The sequence below is a fragment of the Notolepis coatsorum genome (assembly GCF_963971535.1).
Source record: "Notolepis coatsorum genome assembly, contig: SCAFFOLD_1318, whole genome shotgun sequence".
Taxonomy (NCBI): domain Eukaryota; kingdom Metazoa; phylum Chordata; class Actinopteri; order Aulopiformes; family Paralepididae; genus Notolepis; species Notolepis coatsorum.
Genome location: NW_028169303.1, coordinates 33523 through 54849, shown reverse-complemented (window position 1 = coordinate 54849; position 21327 = coordinate 33523). Strand labels below are relative to the sequence as shown.

The 21327-nt window shown below is 42.3% G+C and overlaps 1 protein-coding gene across 1 annotated transcript; it reads left to right on the top strand.

Moving 5' to 3' along the window:
• Positions 1 to 5243: 5243 nt before the first annotated feature.
• hoxb4a (homeobox B4a) lies at positions 5244 to 9617 on the top strand (the record flags this gene model as incomplete). The annotated part of the gene is made up of 2 exons (XM_084339581.1): positions 5244 to 5718; positions 7462 to 9617. The coding sequence occupies 2 exons, from the start codon at positions 5244 to 5246 to the stop codon at positions 7782 to 7784; spliced, it is 798 nt and encodes a 265-aa protein (XP_084195707.1). The 3' UTR covers positions 7785 to 9617.
• Positions 9618 to 21327: the final 11710 nt, after the last annotated feature.

Genomic DNA, 21327 nt, shown 5'->3' with positions numbered 1-21327 from the left:
GGCGACTTTTAGGCTTTTACTTTTACACATTTGAAATAGGCCTACATTTATTCCCCCCCGCATGCTCTTTTCATTGGTGTACATTAAGTTAATCAAAATCGTATTTTTCTACACCATACAATTATGCGTTTCTTTAAGCTACCATATTTAAATGACCCACGTCATTTGACCACTATTCCCTGCTAAATCAGTGCATACCTTTAATTAAATATCCTCAAATGCTCGTTCTTCCCACGCCATACTACAACTCAAATCACCGTGCGAAATATAGCCTATAAGCCAATGCAAATCTGTCGACTGTTAGCCTAAACCTCGCCTTGGTTTTGTCTTGCACATTGACCTCTAGCTATACCTGCACTTTACGTCGGGTAACAATAGTGTTGAGAGGTTGTGCTGAGAGGAGGAAGGGACTTGGTTCGCCGTGAATGCTGGAGGCCGACAGTCAGACAACACCTTGATCGATACCTGAGAACTGCTTCAGGCTTTGGCGGGTCAAGGTGAGGGGGACAAGTCCACACCGGCAAGCAGAGAGGAACAGGTTCAGATGGAATAGATTAGAATAGGCAGAAAATAATAATAATAACATAAAAATAAATGTAAATAAAAACAGAACAGAACAGAATAGGCAGAAAATAAAACGTGTGGGATGTCTCTATATGAGCCTGGGAATATACTAGAATAGAATAGAATAGAATAGAATAGAATAGAATAGAATAGAATAGAATAGAATAGAATAGAATATTTAGGTATTTCTTATATTATTTATTTTATTATACTATAATACAATGTGTACATATTATATTATTTATATAATATTTTCAGTGCTTAATAATTTATGAGGGAAAGAGACCGGCCGTTTAGTCTTTGCGCTATATAATACCATGAACAGCACACCGATTTTCGTATGAGGCACCAACCATGTCTGCATGTAGACTATTCTCTGAGTGTGTTTTTTTTTTTTTTTGTATTTTAAGGTCAGGACACTTGGGTTCGTTTCTGAGGGGGGGAGATGCGGGCAATATTGCCTGCAGCCCAGTGGAAATTTGTAACTGTCACGAAATCAATGTAGATAACATGGGGGGTAGAACAATAGACGAATGAAATAACTCGGTATTATAGTGGCTGGAAAAATACACTTATGAGACACCTATGCTGCCTCAAAATGGCTTTTATTGCTTTTTTTTATATATATATATGTGTGTATTAAGTTATTATGTGTATTAAGTGCTGCATGCGAAATGTGTTCTGACCTTGACAGAGATACGCCTCCACCGTGCTTCTTGTAGGTTTTGTGTGGCCTAGTAGAGTGTTTTCTTGTTAGATACCTGTCTAACAGCCTTCACACATCCACCTGTCTCCAACGTCATGGCCTCTTGGTGTATACACATGGACGGACAGTGTAACCTTGTAATTCCCCATTCCATCTCCACTTTAATTAATAATAACAACAACAACAACAACAACAACAACAACAACAACAACAACAGTTATAAAATAATCTACACTTGTATGGCACCGGTCGGGTCGATTTACTTAATCACTTACCAATGTAAAGTGGAACTTTCAATTCATTTCTTTAATGACAGAGGATTCATTCTTCATTCAATTATAGTCGGCTTGGAAATGAAAACTGTAAACGTGCCAATTTTTCTTCTTCCAATATTTGAGATGAGAGTAATCCTCAATTATTTATGAGTTTGGATCTGACAACTTTTTCATTGCAAAAGGTTTTTCGGTAATTCAATTTTGAATACATATATATAGAGGATCTTTAATGGTATTGGTCTTTAATGGTACGTGAACATAGGTGTAGCAACACGCGGAACAACTGAACATATAGAAGCATCCATAGCTTAAAACCCCACCTGTCTTATCTGTTCTATCTAATAATAAAAAAAAACAAGCAGTGTAACAGTGTAAATGTATTTAAAATACAAGACCTAGCCTTGCCACTACACGCGGTATATTCCAGCCTTGTCCTGCGCACGACACCTGCTGCCTCAAGAGTCTCTCCATTATATAGAACAAAAAGCGCGTAATTTATTTGTATATATGAAAATAATTCCAAAAGGCCTATAGCTCCATGTGTACACTACACAACACTGTCGGTTTTTGAAGAGCACAGGCCTTTCGCTGCTAGCCCACTACTTTCAAGACCACGTAACGTCATGAAATAAATCATACAGCCCATAAAAAATAATTTAACATGGCCACAGGCCCAGTCCTCTCCTCCCAGGACCCGCTGTCTTCGCGTTCATTTCCCCACTGTATAGGCCCACTATCTAATTACAACAGAAATGTCTTAGAACCATTTAAAGTATCTGTGCATGGTGTATACCTTGGTACCTGCCTCGTCCACCAGAGACCAGTCCTGTCTTCTATATCTACCCTGTAGATCCGGATTTGTGTGAAAACACTCAAACAGTCACAAATTCGCTTCTAGGGGAGTATATAGTAGATGTACACACGACGGCTGCGATGGAACACCACCTGATTGATACATCTAGATCGATAGATAGATAGATAGATAGATAGATAGATAGATAGATAGATAGATAGATAGATAGATAGATAGATAGATAGATAGATAGATAGATAGATAGATAGATAGATAGATAGATAGATAGATAGATAGATAGATAGATAGATAGATAGATAGATAGATAGATAGATGATAGAGAGAGAGAGAGAGAGAGAGAGAGAGAGAGAGAGAGAGAGAGAGAGAGAGAGAGAGAGAGAGAGAGAGAGAGAGAGATAGAGATAGAGATAGAGATAGAGATAGATAGATAGATAGATATTTTACCCATCTCCTGGAGGAAAACTGGTTAATGTATTGTTGTTCATTTATTTGTGAGTATTCAACACAATTGCTGATAACACACTCTCACAAATGAGGTGCGGTGTCCTTCACTAAGTAGGAAACCTCATTGAACCTATAGTCTTCATAAAATGTTAATTACTAATACTGTGAGACTATCGCCATATCCTCTGCCTGTTCGTTATGTGTATTTTAATCACTGTTGTGTTGTTGAATGTAAAAACCACCAGGGAAGATCAAAAGTCTGTTTTGTCTGTTTTTATTGTGACGCATCACAAATGCAAGTTCTACCGCGGCATGTCTGTGGTATCATTTGACGAGAGTAACTTTTTAATTTAGTTTTTTCGATAAACAAACGTTTCCAGAATTCGAAAGTAGAACTCTTAAACGTAATTATTTTACTTGACATTTCAATCTTGTAAAACATGATGCAGTCTGCGTTTGTCTTCATCTGAAAATAATATTGAGGAGAGGAGGAGAGGAGAGGGGGGGGGGGCTAACATTTCGATTGGGAGACGGTCAATTTCTGACAACAAAGGACTCGTATCTCTCGATCACAGAGCGTGTGTGTGCGACGGGGGGGGGGGTTCAACAATGAACATTGAAAGAGATGTATAATAATGTTTCGATACGAACGTGAGGGAAACAAAGACATATCCCAAATTCTATTCTATTTTGTTCTATTCTAGTGTGTAGCGTGTGTCAACTCTTTACAGTAGCTACAGTGTGTGCTGTGTTTTCTTTAGGGTAATTTTGCATGTGTCAGAATGATTGAGGCTAAAATGTATATATTTGAGAGTATAGCTACAAGTGAACATCTTAATTGTGTATCTTACTTGGTCGTATGTGACCTCACAGAATGAATTGCCATGACTGGATCAAGGGTGCATGCAGGCTACAAAAATGCATGGGGTATTGGAATTTAATTTAAAACATTGGTAGTAGTAGTAACGTTTTCTTAATGAGAAAGTGATCCAAATCGACCGGGCCTACTAATGAGCAATATGTTTATTTTCAATTATATGTGTTTGCTGTTGTGCGTCACTGTTTAGTGTGTAGCGTGTGGACCGTTTTTGTACATTGGTTTTGTGTAGCCATATGTGGAAAATATGATTTATAGTGCAAGGCAAAAAAGGTCCTGACTTCTAGCTCTGGTGCACGACTAGGGGGAATTACTATGCAAGGTGTGTAAATATAAGAAAGAGAGAAAACCAAAGAGCTATCTATTATACTAAAGTAATGCGAGGTTAAAAAGGCACCGACTACTTTGACTAGGCGCGCTAGGTGGAGGTGAATTACCATGCAAGCCGTGTAAATAGGCGCTTGTTGTTTGAAGGTGGTCTTTAAAAGAGGGAATGACGGTGGACCGGTCTTCTTAATGCAAAGGTCTGCTTGTGATTTAGGAGGCCGTGTAACCTGAATTAGTTGATGAATTTTCTATCGATCCTAAACAAGCCAGATTTATCTCTGACACCGGAGCTGGCTGCGCGCGGCAGGCAGGCGGGTGGTGGCGCGGCGGGCGCACGAGCCAAGCCAGGCAGGGCATTCTCTCATTCCCCGTTATTAGCGATTTAAAAAGCTTTGGCAAGCACGAGCCTACACACACACACACACATATATATACACACACACACGCGGGGACAAGCACCACTTCAACCCACCCAAGCACTTTCTTTCTTTTCCTTCTATACTTGGAAGTGTGTGCCAAAAGAGGAGGGTGAGAGAGAAAGGGTTGGTTTGCTAGGCTGTTAGGAGCACAGCACTTTGGCTTGTAGCTGTATACTGTACATCGAGTTGGGAGAGGAGAAGGGGGGCATACCACAGCCTGTGTGTGAGAGAGAGAGAGAGAGAGAGAGAGAGAGAGAGAGAGAGAGAGAGAGAGAGAGAGAGAGAGAGAGAGAGAGAGAGAGAGAGAGAGAGAGTGTGTAGTGTGTGTGTGTGTGTATGAGAGAGAGAGAGTGTGTGTGTGTGTGTGTGTGTGTGTGTGTGTGTGTGTGTGTGTGCGCTTCGCGGACCGTTTCAACTGGGGTGGAATGTTATTTTTGACGTGTCTGCTTCGCTTCTGTTATTGTTGTGATTCCCTCGCCTGCTTAGGGTAGGTGCGTGCCAACGCGTGGAGAGAGACCGACAGACAGAGATAGAAAGACCAAAATTAATGTCAGATTTCTGAATGCCATACGAGCCCCATATGTTGATGCGCGTGCGGGAGCGGTGTGTTATGCCTAATCCCATTTCCTTATCCGGGGTTCGTCACGGCGCAACGCAATTGGCCGCCGTCCGTCACGTGGCTTCTCAACTTTGTTCACTTGACAGAAAAGTAGGAGGGTTCAACCAAACAGGAATAACCGAAGAGTAAAGGGATAAGATATAATTTTTTAGTTATATATTTTCCGAGTGTGCAATTCCCACAAAAAGACTGAAATTGATGGCCATGAGCTCCTATTTGATCAACACCAACTATGTGGACCCGAAGTTCCCGCCGTGCGAGGAGTATTCTCAGAGCGACTATCTGCCCAGCCACTCTCCGGACTACTATAGCGCCCAGCGGCAGGAGAGCAGCGCCTTCCAGCACGAACCCATCTACCACCACCAGCACCACCCACACGGCGCCGAGCCGCCCTACACGCCATGCCAAGGAACGGGTGTCACGGCCGGGCAGCCCGCATCGGTTGTGATCATGTCCCCGCGGGGTCACGTCCTGCCGCCCGCGACCGAGCTCCAGACCATCACCCCTGTCCCGGAGCAGCAGAGCCGCCACTGCGACTCGGTGACTCCCAGCCCACCCCCGCCTCCGTCTTGCGGCCAAACTCCCCACAGCCAAAGCACTTCTTCCCCGACGAGTTCCCTGCACAAGGACCCGGTGGTTTACCCGTGGATGAAGAAAGTGCACGTAAACATCGGTGAGTGCACGCTTCCAACTTCTCTCTCTCTCTCTCCCCATCTCTCGCGTCGTTGTGCGCTTGCAGTTGACCCAGAGATAGTCAGCTTTATGTCTACAGTTAAATCTGTCTTCTTCCCCCTCTCTCTCTCGCTCTCTCCCCGTCTCTCTCTCTCTCTCTCTCTGCGTATTTTTGCGCTTGCACTTCAGCCAAGGTAGTCAGCTAAATGTCCACAGTAAAATCTACGGCTTTCCCTCTCTGCTAGAAGTAGGCTAGTAGCCCTTGGGTCGAGATTTACGATCGCCTGTTTGCAGGACCAATATAATTACACCCTCCATAAATTTTTATTGCACCTCTCTCTGCCGCGAGTACCTTTTGAAGTCCTAACACAAGCTTACCGTCTCTGATTCCCTGCCTTATGACAACTTAAGCTCAAGCCCATAAGTTAAGTTTTATGTTTTGGTAATTTGATTTTAAGTGGCCGGGTTGTATAAACGGTGTATCTACTTTCCTCCTGCCGAAGCCTTCCTCGTTCTTCAAGGAGGAGAGAAAAGTTTTATGGCAGCTAAAATATTCATGTTTATGGTGCCGGTCGTAAAACACTAATGTTAAAACAAATAGTTGAGCGTCTTTTACTGTCTTCCCTGCGTTGTTTATTCTGCAGTAATGGACTGCTGTGTGTGCTGGGGAGCGGATTGGGGAAGCGACAAAACGCCACTTTTGCAATGTCACCGTTATAGCCATTATAATGCACTATTATTTACAATTTGCAAAAAATAAAACATGTTTGGGATTACATTTTTTTTGTTTTGTTTTAGGGTTCATTCAGTCCCTGGTGAGGACAATTGACTCTTATTCCACATCGTTGCCGTTGTATTATTGTAGTTTTTGAATCAGTTGAATCATTGTCCAAGCGGCCATTCAGTGTCGTTGTGTAGCAAGCAGCACACCCCTCCCCTCTCTCACTCTGCCCCCTCCGTTCTTTAAGGCAGACAATGATCATCCTTGCTCTCACCCGTGGCATTTTTACACAACATAGTTCCAACAAGGTTACTCCTTGAATTACCATGCATGTAGAATAAGTAGCTGTATACGTCAAGGACTTTGGCTGGTAGTTGTTTTTTTATGTTGATGCTCTGAGAGCATCATGAAACATGCATGTAAATATACAGGCTGGTAATGGAGGAGAGAGTAGGTTGATGTAGCCGTGGCTCTCTATGAGATCGCAACATTAGGACGGCTCATCGCCCTGCCTCTCTTGTGAACGGTATAGGCATGCATGGGGGAAATGCCTCGGGGCCTTCATATCAACACAGCCCACGATTTTTTTACTGGTTCATCTCAGTCGTTTAAACTAAAATGTATATACTTGTAATAAAATCATGTAATATATTCACTGCCGGGATATTGGAATGAACCGCATCTCATAGTCTATTCCGGAGGATTTCAGACAAAATACATGCATTTTAATACATTTTTGGGAATCGTGGGATATTGGATTTTCCATGGGACCAATAATTATCTAACTGCTAAAAATCTAACGGGTTCTAGTTTTAGCCTTGAGTAGGCTAAGCTACATGTATATTTCTACACATTTCTATTACCAACAAAGGGATAATGTATTAAAGTGGCCATGGCATGCTTTTCTAAGATACTGCCTATTTAACGTGTTAATTGTGTACTATAAACCAACATTGCAGACTACTGTTTTTCTGTCACCGTGTGCACTGACTGACATGCTATTGTTTACCGTCTTCCCCACAGTGAACCCTAACTACACCGGGCCGGGCGAGCCCAAGCGCTCGCGGACAGCCTACACGCGCCAGCAGGTTCTGGAACTCGAGAAGGAGTTCCACTACAACCGGTACCTGACGCGCAGGCGCAGGGTGGAGATCGCTCACACACTGTGTCTATCCGAGCGGCAGATTAAGATCTGGTTCCAGAACCGGAGGATGAAGTGGAAAAAGGACCATAAACTACCCAACACCAAGATCCGGAGCAGTTCGGCATCGAACACCAATACTAACAGTAACACAAACTCGCAGGCACTAGGCAGCTCTCAAAACCGACCGAGTGGACCTCTATAGCATTTCCTCCCTCCACTCCTTTACCTAATCTGAACCTGAACCCGAACCCGGAACCACCACTACTAGCCTATATTTACTACCTATTACCCACCTTGACATGCACTTTTGAATTAATAAAAGCCTCGTTTGTGGAGGGGCTAACTCGGATGTCACGTCATTCCGCTCTCTGTATATCTGTACTGTTTACAGGGACCTTATAGCCTTTATAAAAGAGATGGCGGGAGAGGAGAGGGGGAGGAAAGATTTTCCCATTCAGAAAAATGAAATGAACAAAAGGGGGTAAAGTGGAGAGGACTCGAGAAACACACGCGCTTTCCATGTGTGTTACAGAAGATGGTTCCTTCCCTCGTTTTCATTCCGCCCCCCCTCTCTATTCCACATGGCAGAAGGAGCTAGGCAGGCCAGAAGATAGTTTTCCGGATTTTTTGGTGAAGATGGATCCTCGTTTTCATCTTTAATCATGCCAAACTCGGCGGCCATTTGTCATGTTTACTCTGCGGCTACAAAGCAAAGGGATGAACCGCGAGCCTACCCATTACCCCCCCCCCCCACCCCCTTTAATAAATGAGACTCCTTCGTTTCGTGAAGAGACGTTTTCTTATCTTATACCCCCCCCACACACTCCATCCTATACCATGCCTCTAAATATTCAAAAATATACACCCACAATATCGTCTAAAATCTCCAAACATGAAGTTTTCTCTTGTATTATCATTATTATTATTATTATTATTTTGTAAAGCTAAACAGAAATATAGCTGTTTTTTATTCTATGTCGATGGTATGAAATTGATATTCTATGCTATTATGTTGCTAAGACTGACTAGTGTGCGCAAGGTCCGTTGATTGTTCATTTGTACAAGGGGTAGGAGTCTTTGTGTCTTTGTTTATAGAGGCAGAGAGACGGACAAGTCAGGGTCCTCTGATTGTTCATTTAGGCTATATGCAAGTTGTGTTAGACATTGTTTCTTTGTTTATAGGAAGCAAGGAGACAGACATAAAGACAGACAGGGTTCTTACAACGGTAAGTCATGGTATCTGTTAATATAAGGAACAGACAGACAGGCAGACGGACAGACAGCAGTGCGTTTGAACAAAAGGTAAACAATGAATTTGAGCTAAAAATCAAAGACGAAAAATAGAAACAGATGGATCTACAGAAACATCTACAACAAAAAGACAGTAAGATGCACAGAACGGTAGAGACATAGGGACTGCATGTGTTTGAGAGAATACCAACAATAACAACATGTTATTTTAACCAAAAAACAGACAGACAGACAGACAGACAGACAAGGCAGACAGGGTGCATTAGCCTACAATAAATAGGCTACGTTTCCTCACTAAAATCGAACAGGGTTAATAATGACACAGATGGATATAACTATAGCTACATTCAAACTATATTTTTTCCTGGTACATAATAAAACAAATACCTAAGCATTTTAAACACAGCACTATACAATGTACTACATGTTACCTCATTTGTACGTATTGTTATGATTTTATTTGAATTTTGTTTTGGCTCATTTAATGAAGTGACGGTTTTTTCAGAGCTTTTTTTATTTTTGTATTATGTGGCAAGTTATTATTATTATTATTATTATTATTATCTGCAATACATACGCCTTATTAATTTACTGTTAAGTGAAAAGAAAAAGTGTAATTTAATAATAAGCGATTGTTCTGGCCAGGGGAGGCAAAACAAAAGGTGCGTATGTTGCATGACTGAATAATGGCAGTTTATTTGATCTTTCTCTATATAGACTTCTCTCTTTCTCTCCCTTTCTCTATCTCTGGTGCTCTATCTCTTTCGGCACATGAAATGCGCACACACTTCTTTCTTTCTTTCTTTCTTTCTTTCTTTCTTTCTTTCCTTCTCTTTCTTCTTTCTTTCTTTCTTTCTTTCTTTCTTTCTTTCTTCTCTTTCTTCTCTTTCTTTCTTTCTTTCTTTCTTTCTTTCTTTCTTTCTTTCTTTCTTTCTTTCGCTCTGCCCAATCTATCACCTCACCTCACCCTGTGCCATTTAAAAAAAAAATTATCCAAGTGTTCTTTATAATTATTATTATTTTATTTACATTCCAAAGACCAGTTTTGTTGATATTGTTGAACATGTATTGAACATGTATTGCTCTCCCTCCCCCCTTCCTATATTTGTATGTTGCTCTATATGTTTTTCTGCTCGTGCCTAGTGTCTCCTTTATTTGTAAATAGTCAATAGAAATTTAAATAAATGGCTGAAAAAGCGTTGTTATCTACCCTCCTCTCTCTTTGTGCTGCCTGACCCTCTGCAAGCTGACTTCAAATGTTGTGACTTTTCAATATGTTAGAGCCGGGAGTAATATATAAATAATACTTTTTTTCCCAAGCAATTATTAAATGTAGCCGGTGTTCATTGTGGTAGCCTTTGTTTTTATGTCGGTGTTCAGAGTGGTATGGCTGTATGTTAGTAGGCATGCAATCAACAGAACTGTCGCCTGTCTAATTCTTTCAACAATGGGCTTTAGATGACAGCAGCAATGGATTTAAAACGAAATAATTCCCATTTAATTCCGGTGTGTATAAAATAGGGGACTGTTTTAGGGAATCACCCATGCCTAGAGTTGGCCCGTCTCTCATTCCCTGCAATAATAAGGAAATATTATTCAAAAACAGAGAAATTATTCCGTTTAATTTGCGCTGTTGGTTTTGCGCTTTGCTCTTCGATGTAGCCTATATAGTCGCTGTCTGCAGAAATCAGTGGCCAGCAGATCCGCTGCCGTAGCGCCGATGATTAATCTGTCCTGGCCAAGAGTGATCTTGGTACATTACGCCATGTAATCTCGTTTTAAATCACAGTCCGTCCTTTCGTCTCACTCCCTTTCTCCCGTTAATTTAACGGCTGCTGCCGCCGCTCTCACGCGCCGACCGAGCGGGCTGGGCTTGCTCGCTGGTGCTGAGAATAAGCTTCAAAATATAGACCCCCCCCCCCCCCCATCTGGAAAGAAAAAAAGTTAAATAGTTTCTCGGCTCTGTGCTCTTTTAATGCTTTAATGAGTGTATTTTTTGCATAACAGTCTCTCTCGCTGTTTTTCTGGCCCCGGTGCAGGCTGCACGTGCGTGTATGTGTGTGTGTCTCTCTCTCTCTCTCTCTCTCTCTCTCTCCTCTCTCTCTCTCTCTCTCTCTCTCTCTCTCTCTCTCTCTCTCTCTCTCTCTCTCTCTCTCTCTCTGAGTGTGTGTGTGTGTATTTTTTATATTATAAAAAAGGGAGCGGACCAGCGCCATAGCTCAAACCCTGACAACCAAATAGATAATCAGGAAGACGAATGGCTTCTTTTGGATGGCGCGGCTACCATATTAATTTTCATTTTCTTCTCTTAGAGCAGGTATTGAAAAATATAGAGCAAAAGAGGAGAGAGAGAGAAAATAACATTCCCGACGATGAACTTTAAACAAAAAAGCGTGGCCCCTCAAATTGGTCCGCTAGCATTCCACAACGAAAAGATTCTCTATTACTTGTTCGTTGATATCTTGGAGGGTCTCGTGCCACACAGACGCCCTCTGCACATTTATCTGTTGTTCTTTTTTCACATATTAAAAGGGTCTCTGGCGCTAAAACAACCAGGCTGATCGAACTGCATGTGGCCATGCGTCATTCAAATTCACACCAAAACGAATATTATACAAGGGAATAGGCTTACATTATAATTGCAATGTAATGAATTTGTATTATTGTATAATTTATAATGATATACCAATATGTAATATCCACAAATGGTAAAATCTCAGTGTTTTAATACATGTCTTACTCATAATTACCCAATTACCCACCATTGCTAGACAGCAGGCCAATTCCGATATCGAGTAGTTCCCAAAATATGAAATGTTCTGCATTTAAGAGGGGCACACACATATAACAGCTGAAAACTATGAGGCAGATAATTGCTCGGTGTTCTCGTGTATGTAGGGCCGGAGGCGTTGCACCTCTCCCCATAAAGGTATGGGATCATATCGGTGTCCAAATGTTGTGATTTTCTCAACAGTTAAAACGTCCGTTATGTAAACAGCTACGGGTCCCCCCCACAGCACATGTGCCTTCGACAAAACACATAAGCCCTGAGCACTCTGCCCGTGCTAATAAATGAATTTTCGCGTGACACAATAAAATTCACCTAGGAATTCTCATTCTTTTACAGCCCTTTATCAATGCGAGGCCTTCTGCGCCTCTGTGCGTGGTTTTCAATGGGGTCCAAGCGAACAGATTTTCCGAGAGGGGCCCCCTTCTAAAAAAGGTTCAGCGCCTTTATTCGCGGGGACAGGACAGAAGGAAGGCATCCCAAGAAAAATGTGAGAATTATACTAGAAAAAATCATTAATCACTTCTTCTCCTTCTTCTTTAAACACTTCTTTTTTCTCTTCTCCCATTGTCACTCGGCAGCAACACACAACCGGCAAGACCCCTTCTGCCAGGAGAAAAAAAAGAAAAGGAGAGAGAGAGAGAGAGAGAGAGAGAGCGAGGGAGAGAGAAAGAAAAAGAGAACAAGAAGTATTGGAAGACACTTGAAGACCCCCCCCCCCCCACCCCATTCATCGTCATCTTCTTCATTTTTTACACCCAACAAGTCTCCTTCCACCAAAAGGAAAAAAAAACTTTTCTTCCTCCTTGAAGAAAAGAACTATTCCAACTCCCGACACTCAGTGAGAATCTTCGCACCACCGAAGAAGATGGCAAAGAAGTTGGTGGCGGCATCAAAGGTAAGATATAAGATATACTGTATATTGTTTCCTGTTTCTGTTCGTTTGGTTCCCTCTCACTCTTTCTGTCTCTCAGTGAAGTATTTATGGGTTTATTGCCCCATGCGCATTTGGCGAGGTCAGGAAAGTCAAGCATTTATGGCACTCGTGTTTGATAGAAGTGAGAGGAACGTTTGGAGCTCTGTTGTTGCGTGTTTTTGTGTTTCTGTTGTGTGTGTGTATGTGTGTGTGTTTGTGCAACTGTTTACTTTGCCGTATGGCTTCCTTGGTGGTGTCACCTCTGCAACGGTGTTAAACACGTCACTTGTCTCCCACAGATTCACGCGCATGCAGGCCTTGGCTGTCAGCACCTATACTGCTGCGTCTTTGTAGATGCGTCCGATGTGCGCTTACAAATGTATCGTGCGTTTTTTTATGCACGTGGTTTTGAGTGTCTAATCCTCACGTTTCGATTTGTGTCTGCGTGAATTTCATACCCATGATAATGGGTTTATATAATAATTTGGTCTATACAGCGATGTAAATCAACCCTGACCGCGCGCCCTTCCTATATGGAGATGTTTTGCGGACTTTAATAATGTTCATATGCAGGGGATATAGTGCAACCTATCGTTGCTATCTTTCTCACCCCTAAAGCTTATTCTGCATGTTGTCCTGCTTAGATCCATGTGGTTATGAAGTGTTGTTGCAGCTTCTGCCCATAGCTCTTAATGAGGGAGTGTTGCATGTGCGTCCAGGTGCGAAGTGCGAACACGCAACAGAGCCTGAATATGGGGGGGGGGGGGGGTATGAATAATTCGAGAGGTATAGAAGAGGAGAGGGGTGAGGGTGAAAAAGAAAAGAAAAATTAAAACGGAGAAGAAGGGGGGAGGTATGGTTAATGGATACTCTCTCGGTTGCACTCCAAAACAATTTACCTCGAAAACAAACGATCTGCGGGCTTTGCAATTGAACAGAGAAACGATCGCCGGCTTGCAACGCCAATCACCGTGCATGTGTATAGGACCTGGTATTTGCTTAGATGAGCACCAATGGCCTCAGAGACGCACTCACTCCTGCTTGACCCCTTCAGAAATCAATCTCGCCGGGATTAAAAAAGGGACATCGGTTCTGCTGTGCAGTTTCGGCCTCTCCCTGCAGGACCCGGGGTAGTGATGCGTGGCCAAGTAACAGAAACAAATGGCTGAAATATAAGCGCTGGGTATTGGAGAGAGAGAGAGAAAGAAAGAGAGAAAGAGAGAGGAGGGAGAGAAAAATCGATGTTTGCTGCGTGGCGGCGCTTATAGGGCAGCAGTATGGTCGAGCTGCGGCCGGAGAGTTCAACGAAAGGACACAGTTTTTCTGACCGATTAGGTTCGCTGGTTGAGAAGCCAGAGGCTGACCTGTGCGCGCGCCCCCCCCCCCCCCCACACACACACACACACACCACCATCCACACACACAGTACCCTCCTAGCCCCCCCTTGACCCCGCACTGGGCGACTGAACCCTCCGCTCCGTGTTACATTTCCAGGCGGGGAGACCTCCGGAGGCCCCTAGGCCACTCATAACAGGCCGAGTTCAGGTCACTGTAACCCCGGGGCATGGCGGCAATATCTCCGCTCCCACACCCACCACAGACAGCCAGACAGACAGACAAGTAAACCTAACTACCTAGGCCAAGGGTTGAATAAAGGCCACCTGGGAGGCTGGTTATACATGTGAACGAGAGGGACTGAAACACAGGATATCACACAGGGTATTACATTATGTAAAATATAATTTATGTTGGCCGATGTATATGGTACTCATGAAAGAGCAGATCTGTCTATTAGAGGTGCTGAAATGTAATACAGCCTATAAACTAATACATTAGTAATACAGCCTAAAGCAAAACTACAGAGTATAGCAAATCTGAAATGTAATATTATGCAATAAATGTGGCCTATGAGATAATATTGGGGATTTAAACGTATGAAACTGGTATAAAATGCAAGCGGAGTGGGGGCTAAACTGAGGCTAAACACTATTTGGACAAGCAGGGGGCACTTAAAGTAAACATACGCTGCCCTTCCTTATTGCTTGCTGCATGGGAACGCTGTCAGATTCGCAGCTGCAGTATTTGACCTATACCAGAGTATAGTCTCTGTGGCCTGTTCTGACCACAGCACAACAGGCACGATGTGGTGACGGGCAGCTTGAGTGTAGATGTTGCATGAATGTTTTCTGTAGTAAACGGAGGAGGTTTTACAATTTGAACAGAATCAATATCAGAAGGAATCAGAATCAGACCGATTTGAATGCACATCTTGTCTTCCAACAGAATGCTGTAACAGAATGCAACTAACGGGATAACAATGTAGACCATAATACAAATAACAGGATAAAAACATAATGCATCTAACAGGATAACAATGTAGACCAGAATACATCTGACAGGATAAAAACAGAATACATCTAACAGGATAACCAGAATACAGCTAGCAGGATAACAATCGAGACCAAAATGCAGCTAACAGAATTTAGCTAACAGACTGTATAGCGGAAAACAATCTAGACCAGAATACTATCATAATAACAATCTAGACCAGAATGCTAATATAATAACAATGTAGACCAGAATGCTGCTAAGATAATGCAGTTATAAGGCAAAAAATGTAGACCAGAAGGCACAAACATGGGAAATCAATGTTGGTTATAAAAATGCATCAATAAGGCAAGGATTTTAACATGTCAGTCCATCTGTATTGAACAGACAACACACCAAATGTTTTCCTTGGTTTTGTCCTTTTATTTCACCTTGACCCTTCTCACTCTTATCATTTACCATTTCACATGGCATCCTATAATGAAGATTTAAAGGGTATACATTATAGTCTTTGTATGGATTCTGCACTCTGAAATGTTAGTCACTGTGCTTTCTCGAGCCAGGAACACTGCCATACGTAATGTACTGCCCAGTTTGTAAATGTTATTTACTCTTGGCCAGTATAGCCAGGCACGGAAGAAAATGATTAATTAAGGTGCTGGAAAATATTAAAACTTTACAGACATGTTACACAGATTCAAGGAAGTCATATATCGCCTTTAACATTTCTACATACAATATGAATGTCATATGTCAGATATATACATCTCATATATCTATATATACATATATACCGAAGATTATATAAAAATGTTATACACATGCAAACAGCCTTTTCCTTCTCCATTTTTTGTCCAAATCACATCCATATTAGGTCCAATATCTCCTATTTAAATTCTTGTCAGATATAATAAAGTTGACCAGACCAAATGTAGGCCTTTTTGGTTTTTTTTATCAAGTTTTTTTTATTTTTTAAAATTTTCAACCAACAAACAACAACACAACATCAACATCAATAATAATAATGACAAGACTATGAGAAATAATAAATACCCACAGATCAAAACTTAACTATATATACAAAATACCAAATAAAAATAAAAACATCACAAACAACACAAAAAGTCACTAGACATTAGACATTGGACATTTCCTCCCCCTGTCCCCCCCCCCTCCCACATTTTGTTTACGTAAAACCTGTTTAGTCATATGACCATTTTTACCACCTTGAACAACAAAACTATCATTTTATAGCTCTTTCCTTTTCCAAATGCTATATAAATATCTAAATGTACTCCAGGGTAGCTTCTAAATCTCTAAATGGAGTCCAGAGTAGCTTCTTTCAGTTCCTCTCTCATACATTCATTAGTCCTCTCCTCTATTATCCATAGCTCTCATCACATCCTGTCTTTCTGTAATTAGCTGGCTTCTCAAAGTGAGAACTGGGGTCCTTGAGAGGTTTCCAGGTGGTCCCCAGCAAATAGTTTAACATCACTGATCTTTTATTCACTAGAATTTAGCCCAATGAGAGAATATATGACTACACTGCTTATAGATTTAACTCTGTCCTCTGTTATCAACCCAACTATGTTTATAGCACATGGAAATCTGGACTAAATCACATATAGCAACAAATGTCTTCTCAGATGGGGGTCCCTCAGACGACATCTTATCAAACAGGGGTTCCTGACATGTTACATACATGTGGGGGCCCTTGACAGGAGGACGTTTGAGGACCAATGTGTCAGATGATTTTACCAGCCCCTTTCATAAACATTGCCTTCACGTCATATATCCTCGAGGACACGTGCATGTTTACCTCGTCCAAAAGCTGATATCCAGTCTCACACGTCACCAGGTCCATGATATATAGAACGGCCTTGAAGGAGACTCGTCCTTGCTGCATGTCCAGGCGTTGTCCCGCGTCAGCCTGTAGCGCACAGCCTCTCATGTCATCTAATATACATTTACTTTACATACATTTGATTTTCCGTGGTACATTTTCATATAACCATGTCGACAGGGCCCTTGTATTCTCAGTGCGAGTACATGCATTTTCATGTTAAATAACCTGGGTCATTATAACGACGTTAGGGGACCTTTTATGTTACAGAAGTGCCGTTGCCATTATAGAGCCTTGTAGAGCTATCAGAACTGAAATTAAATGCTCTGTTCTGCTCTGCTCTGCTCTGTTCTGATCTGTTCTGATCTGCTCTGTTCTGTTCTGTCCTGTTCTGTTCTACTCTGATCTGTTCTGATCTGTTCTGTCCTGTTCTGTTATTCTCTGATCTGTTCTGATCTGTTCTGATCTGCGTTGTTCTGATCTGCTCTGCTCTGCTCTGTTCTGTTCTGCTCTGTTCTGTTCTGTTCTGTTCTGTTCTGTTCTGTTCTGTTCTGTTCTGTTCTGTTCTGTTCTGTTCTGTTCTGTTCTGTTCTGCTCTGTTCTGTTCTGTTCTACTCTGCTCTGTTCCGCTCTGTTCTGTTCTGCTCTGTTCCGCTCTGCTCTGTTCTGTTCTGTTCTGTTCTGTTCTGTTCTGTTCTGTTCTGCTCTGTTCTGTTCTGTTCTGTTCTGTTCTGTTCTGTTCTGTTCTGCTCTGCTCTGTTCTGTTCTGTTCTGTTCTGTTCTGTTCTGTTCTGTTCTGCTCTGCTCTGCTCTGCTCTGCTCTGCTCTGCTCTGCTCTGTTCTGCTCTGATCTGTTCTGATCTGCTCTGTTCTGTTCTGTTCTGCTCTTATCTGTTCTGCTCTGCTCTGTTCTCTACTCTGTTCAGCTTTGTTCTGTTCTGCTCTGTTCTGTTCTGTTCTGCTCTGTTCAGCTTTGTTCTGCTCTGCTCTGTTCTCTGCTCTGCTCTGCTCTGTTCTCTGTTCTGTTCTGCTCTGTTCTGCTCTGTTCTGCTCTGCTCTGCTCTGTTCTGCTCTGTTCTGCTCTGCTCTGTTCTGCTCTGCTATGTTCAGCTTTGTTCTGCTCTGCTCTGCTCTGCTCTGTTCTGCTCTGCTCTGTTCTGCTCTCCTCTGTTCAGCTTTGTTCTGTTCTGCTCTGTTCTCTGCTCTGCTCTGTTCTGTTCTGTTGTGTTGTGTTGTGTTCTGTTCTGTTCTGTTCTGTTCTCTGTTCTGTTCTGTTCTGTTCTGTTCTGTTCTGTTCTGTGCTCTGTTCTGTTCTGTTCTGTTCTGTTCTGTTCTGTTCTGTTCTGTTCTGTTCTGTTCTGTTCTGTTCTGTTCTGTTATGCTCTGTTCTGTTCTCTGTTCTGTTCTGCTATGCTCTGTTCTGTTCTGTTCATTCTATGTCTGAATGAAGATGGGTTCTATGGGTAGCCATGAGTCTCCCCTTTATACACATGGCCACTCCATGTTAATCCCATTGACTCTTATATCATATATCTTGGGTATAAAAGGTGACACTCTTGTGGATTCAATAAGCCCAATTGCATTCATCTGTGGTTATGGTCGTCCCCATAGTAGCCATTTCATTTGCAATCCAATGCTAAAAAAAACGTTTTTGATACCAAATCACGGCATGGATTTTTCTATGGTGTTCCTCAAGTTTTTTCTGTCTTTTCACCTTGTTTGTCAATTCTCAAGTGGTCAAAAACTGTAAAATGTTTTAATGAGCACACAGTGCTGAGCTGCATCTAAATGTAATCTTCACATCCCCACCTTTCAGATGATGTATTATGTGGCATCTATACAGTTGGCCTGCTATCTCCCCCTAATAAAAAAAGGCATCAGAAATGAGTCTATGGTGTGTTTCTATAAGGGTGATTGTTTGGAACCCTATAGCCCTTTTTTCTTACTTACCAGTGATGATGTTGAACAGTAGAATCCCTTCTCAGCCCAACCCATGCTGTTCCTCATACTAGCTCCAGATAGTTGGCCACAAACTAATGAAAAGTGAATGGGGTCAAGCTCCTCCTGTCTGTACATGCTGACTGAGGCTCACTGAAATGTACTCCACAGTGCGTGCAAAGTAGATTTCAGTGAGCTTCAGTTTAAGATTGTATAGCCTACAAACCGGAGTTTGACCCAATTGACTTTGTATTGGTTTATAGCTAACTAGCCGGAGCTAGTATGAGGAACTGTATGGATTGTACTGAGAAATTACTCAGAAAGAACAGATCAACAACATTATTTACTCACACACACACACACACACACACACACACACACACACACACACACACACACACACACACACACACACGCACGCACGCACGCACGCACGCACGCACGCACGCACGCACGCACGCATGCACGCACGCACGCACGCACGCACACACACACACACACACACACACACACACACACACACACACACACACACACACACACACACAGAAATAAGACTAGGCCTAAAAAAATCAGAACTCTAACTCTAACTGATCCCTCTATAAGTATGTCTGCTCAGTGGGAATGAAACCCTGTGAGCATTAGCAGCACCACACTCGAGCTATTAAGCTAATAAGCTATACAACACTTTCAGTACATTCTCATGCAACATTTGTCGTTGAAAAGTATATCAGCTAAAAGGAAATATTATTCTTGAAAATGTGCAATATTGACTTAAATGCTATATTCTTTTTTATATTTTAAAAATTTTTTATACAAGATTTTATCTCAAAATATGAAACAACTTTTGATTAACCTTAAAACTGTCAGGCTCAAATTTGTGAATCATAAAATGTCAAAATAAGACCTATAATGTATGTCATGGCTATTGAGTATGGCATTTTGTATTCAGTCTGGTACCCAAATAAAGTCAGTCTATGAGGGGACCAGCCACAAATGTAGCTCCCAGTTTGGACCCCGAGCCACAGCTTGAGACACTCAAGGTTATAGGCCTCCATTATGGAGACATAGAGGACTTTATTTTTGTTTTACTGAACCATTTTCGGTCAGGGCCCTTTGCTTGGGAACCAGTGTTATACAATCTGTTGTTATGGAGACGATTAGGGGAGGTGATTTTTTTACTTCCTTGTTGATGGAACCCTCTCGCGGGTGACAGACTGTACTTTTCAGCAGCTCCAGATTTACACAGGAAGACAGCGAGGCTTTTAGTTTGACCCCCTCCTCCCCCACCACAACACACGCACGCGCGCAAGCGCGCCTCCACCCTCCCTCCCTCTTGTCCCCTATATCTCTCCCATACTCCCCATTCCCTAAATATTACTGAAAGAGAACGTCAACTTGTGTATTCTGTCGCACACACACACACACACACACACACACACACACACACACACACACACACACACACACACACACACACACACACACACACACACACACACACACACACACACACACACACACACACACACACACACACACACACACACACACACACACACACACACACACACACACACACACACACACAATTTCTAATACAACCGCCACCAAAACACCCGCCCGATTGTTCCTCATGTCTTCTTGGCCAGACCTGCAAACCAGTCCAAGATTTGTTGGCCAGCTCGCTGCCCTGGCCTGGGGAGTCTCACGGCGGTTTGCCTGCTCGGGATCAGGGCCGCTAATTGCCAAACAAATAGCCCTCGCGGCTCGCGCACTCATAGCAGCCATAGCCGAAGAGTTATTATTCTGGAGAGCTGGAGGAGCCGGGAGGTCATGCAGGCGCATGGGCTGCTGGAGGAGGTAGTCACGAGAGATATATGGCTACTAGCCGACTACAATTGTGTGTGCGTATGTGTGCGTGTGCGTGTGTGTGTGTGTGTTTGTGTGTGTGTGTGTGTGTGTGTGAGTGTGTGTGTGTGTGTGTGTGTGTGTGTGTGTGTGTGTGTGTGTGTGTGTGTGTGTGTGTGTGTGTGTGTGTGTGTGTGTGTGTGTGTGTGTGTGTGTGTGTGTGTGTGAAGCTGGTCAGGGAGTCTTTTAAAGCAGACAAATATTAAGTATAAAGAGAGGAGAGCCAAATAGTAGAGGCTGCCAAGTTACAACACACACACACACACACACATGCACACGCACACGCACACACACACACGCACACGCACACACGTTCTTTTAATAGCCCAGACTGCTATTGCTTGCTATTTATTGTAGTGCAGTGTTTGTCTGTAAATTATGGGTAGTGTTTGCTGTTTCTCGGTGCTACACAACTGAGCTTAAACATATTGGGTTAATGGATATGAGTGAATAGAGGAAATATGATTTGTTCCGTTGTGGTGTATAAAGGATCATTTCATTCCATTCTTAGCTGATATCCATTGTGTCTGGAAGATGTTCTGTATTTGAATAATGCTCCGTGTCAATTATTAAGACGTATAGGCATGCATCTTCTAAATCATGAAGGGTGATACTGACTATATTCTCCATTGTTTTACTTGATGTGTGCATGTGAGTGTGTATGTGTATATGTATGTGTGTATGTATGTATGTATGTATGTATGTATGTATGTATGTATGTATGTATGTATGTATGTATGTATGTATGTATGTATGTATGTATGTATGTA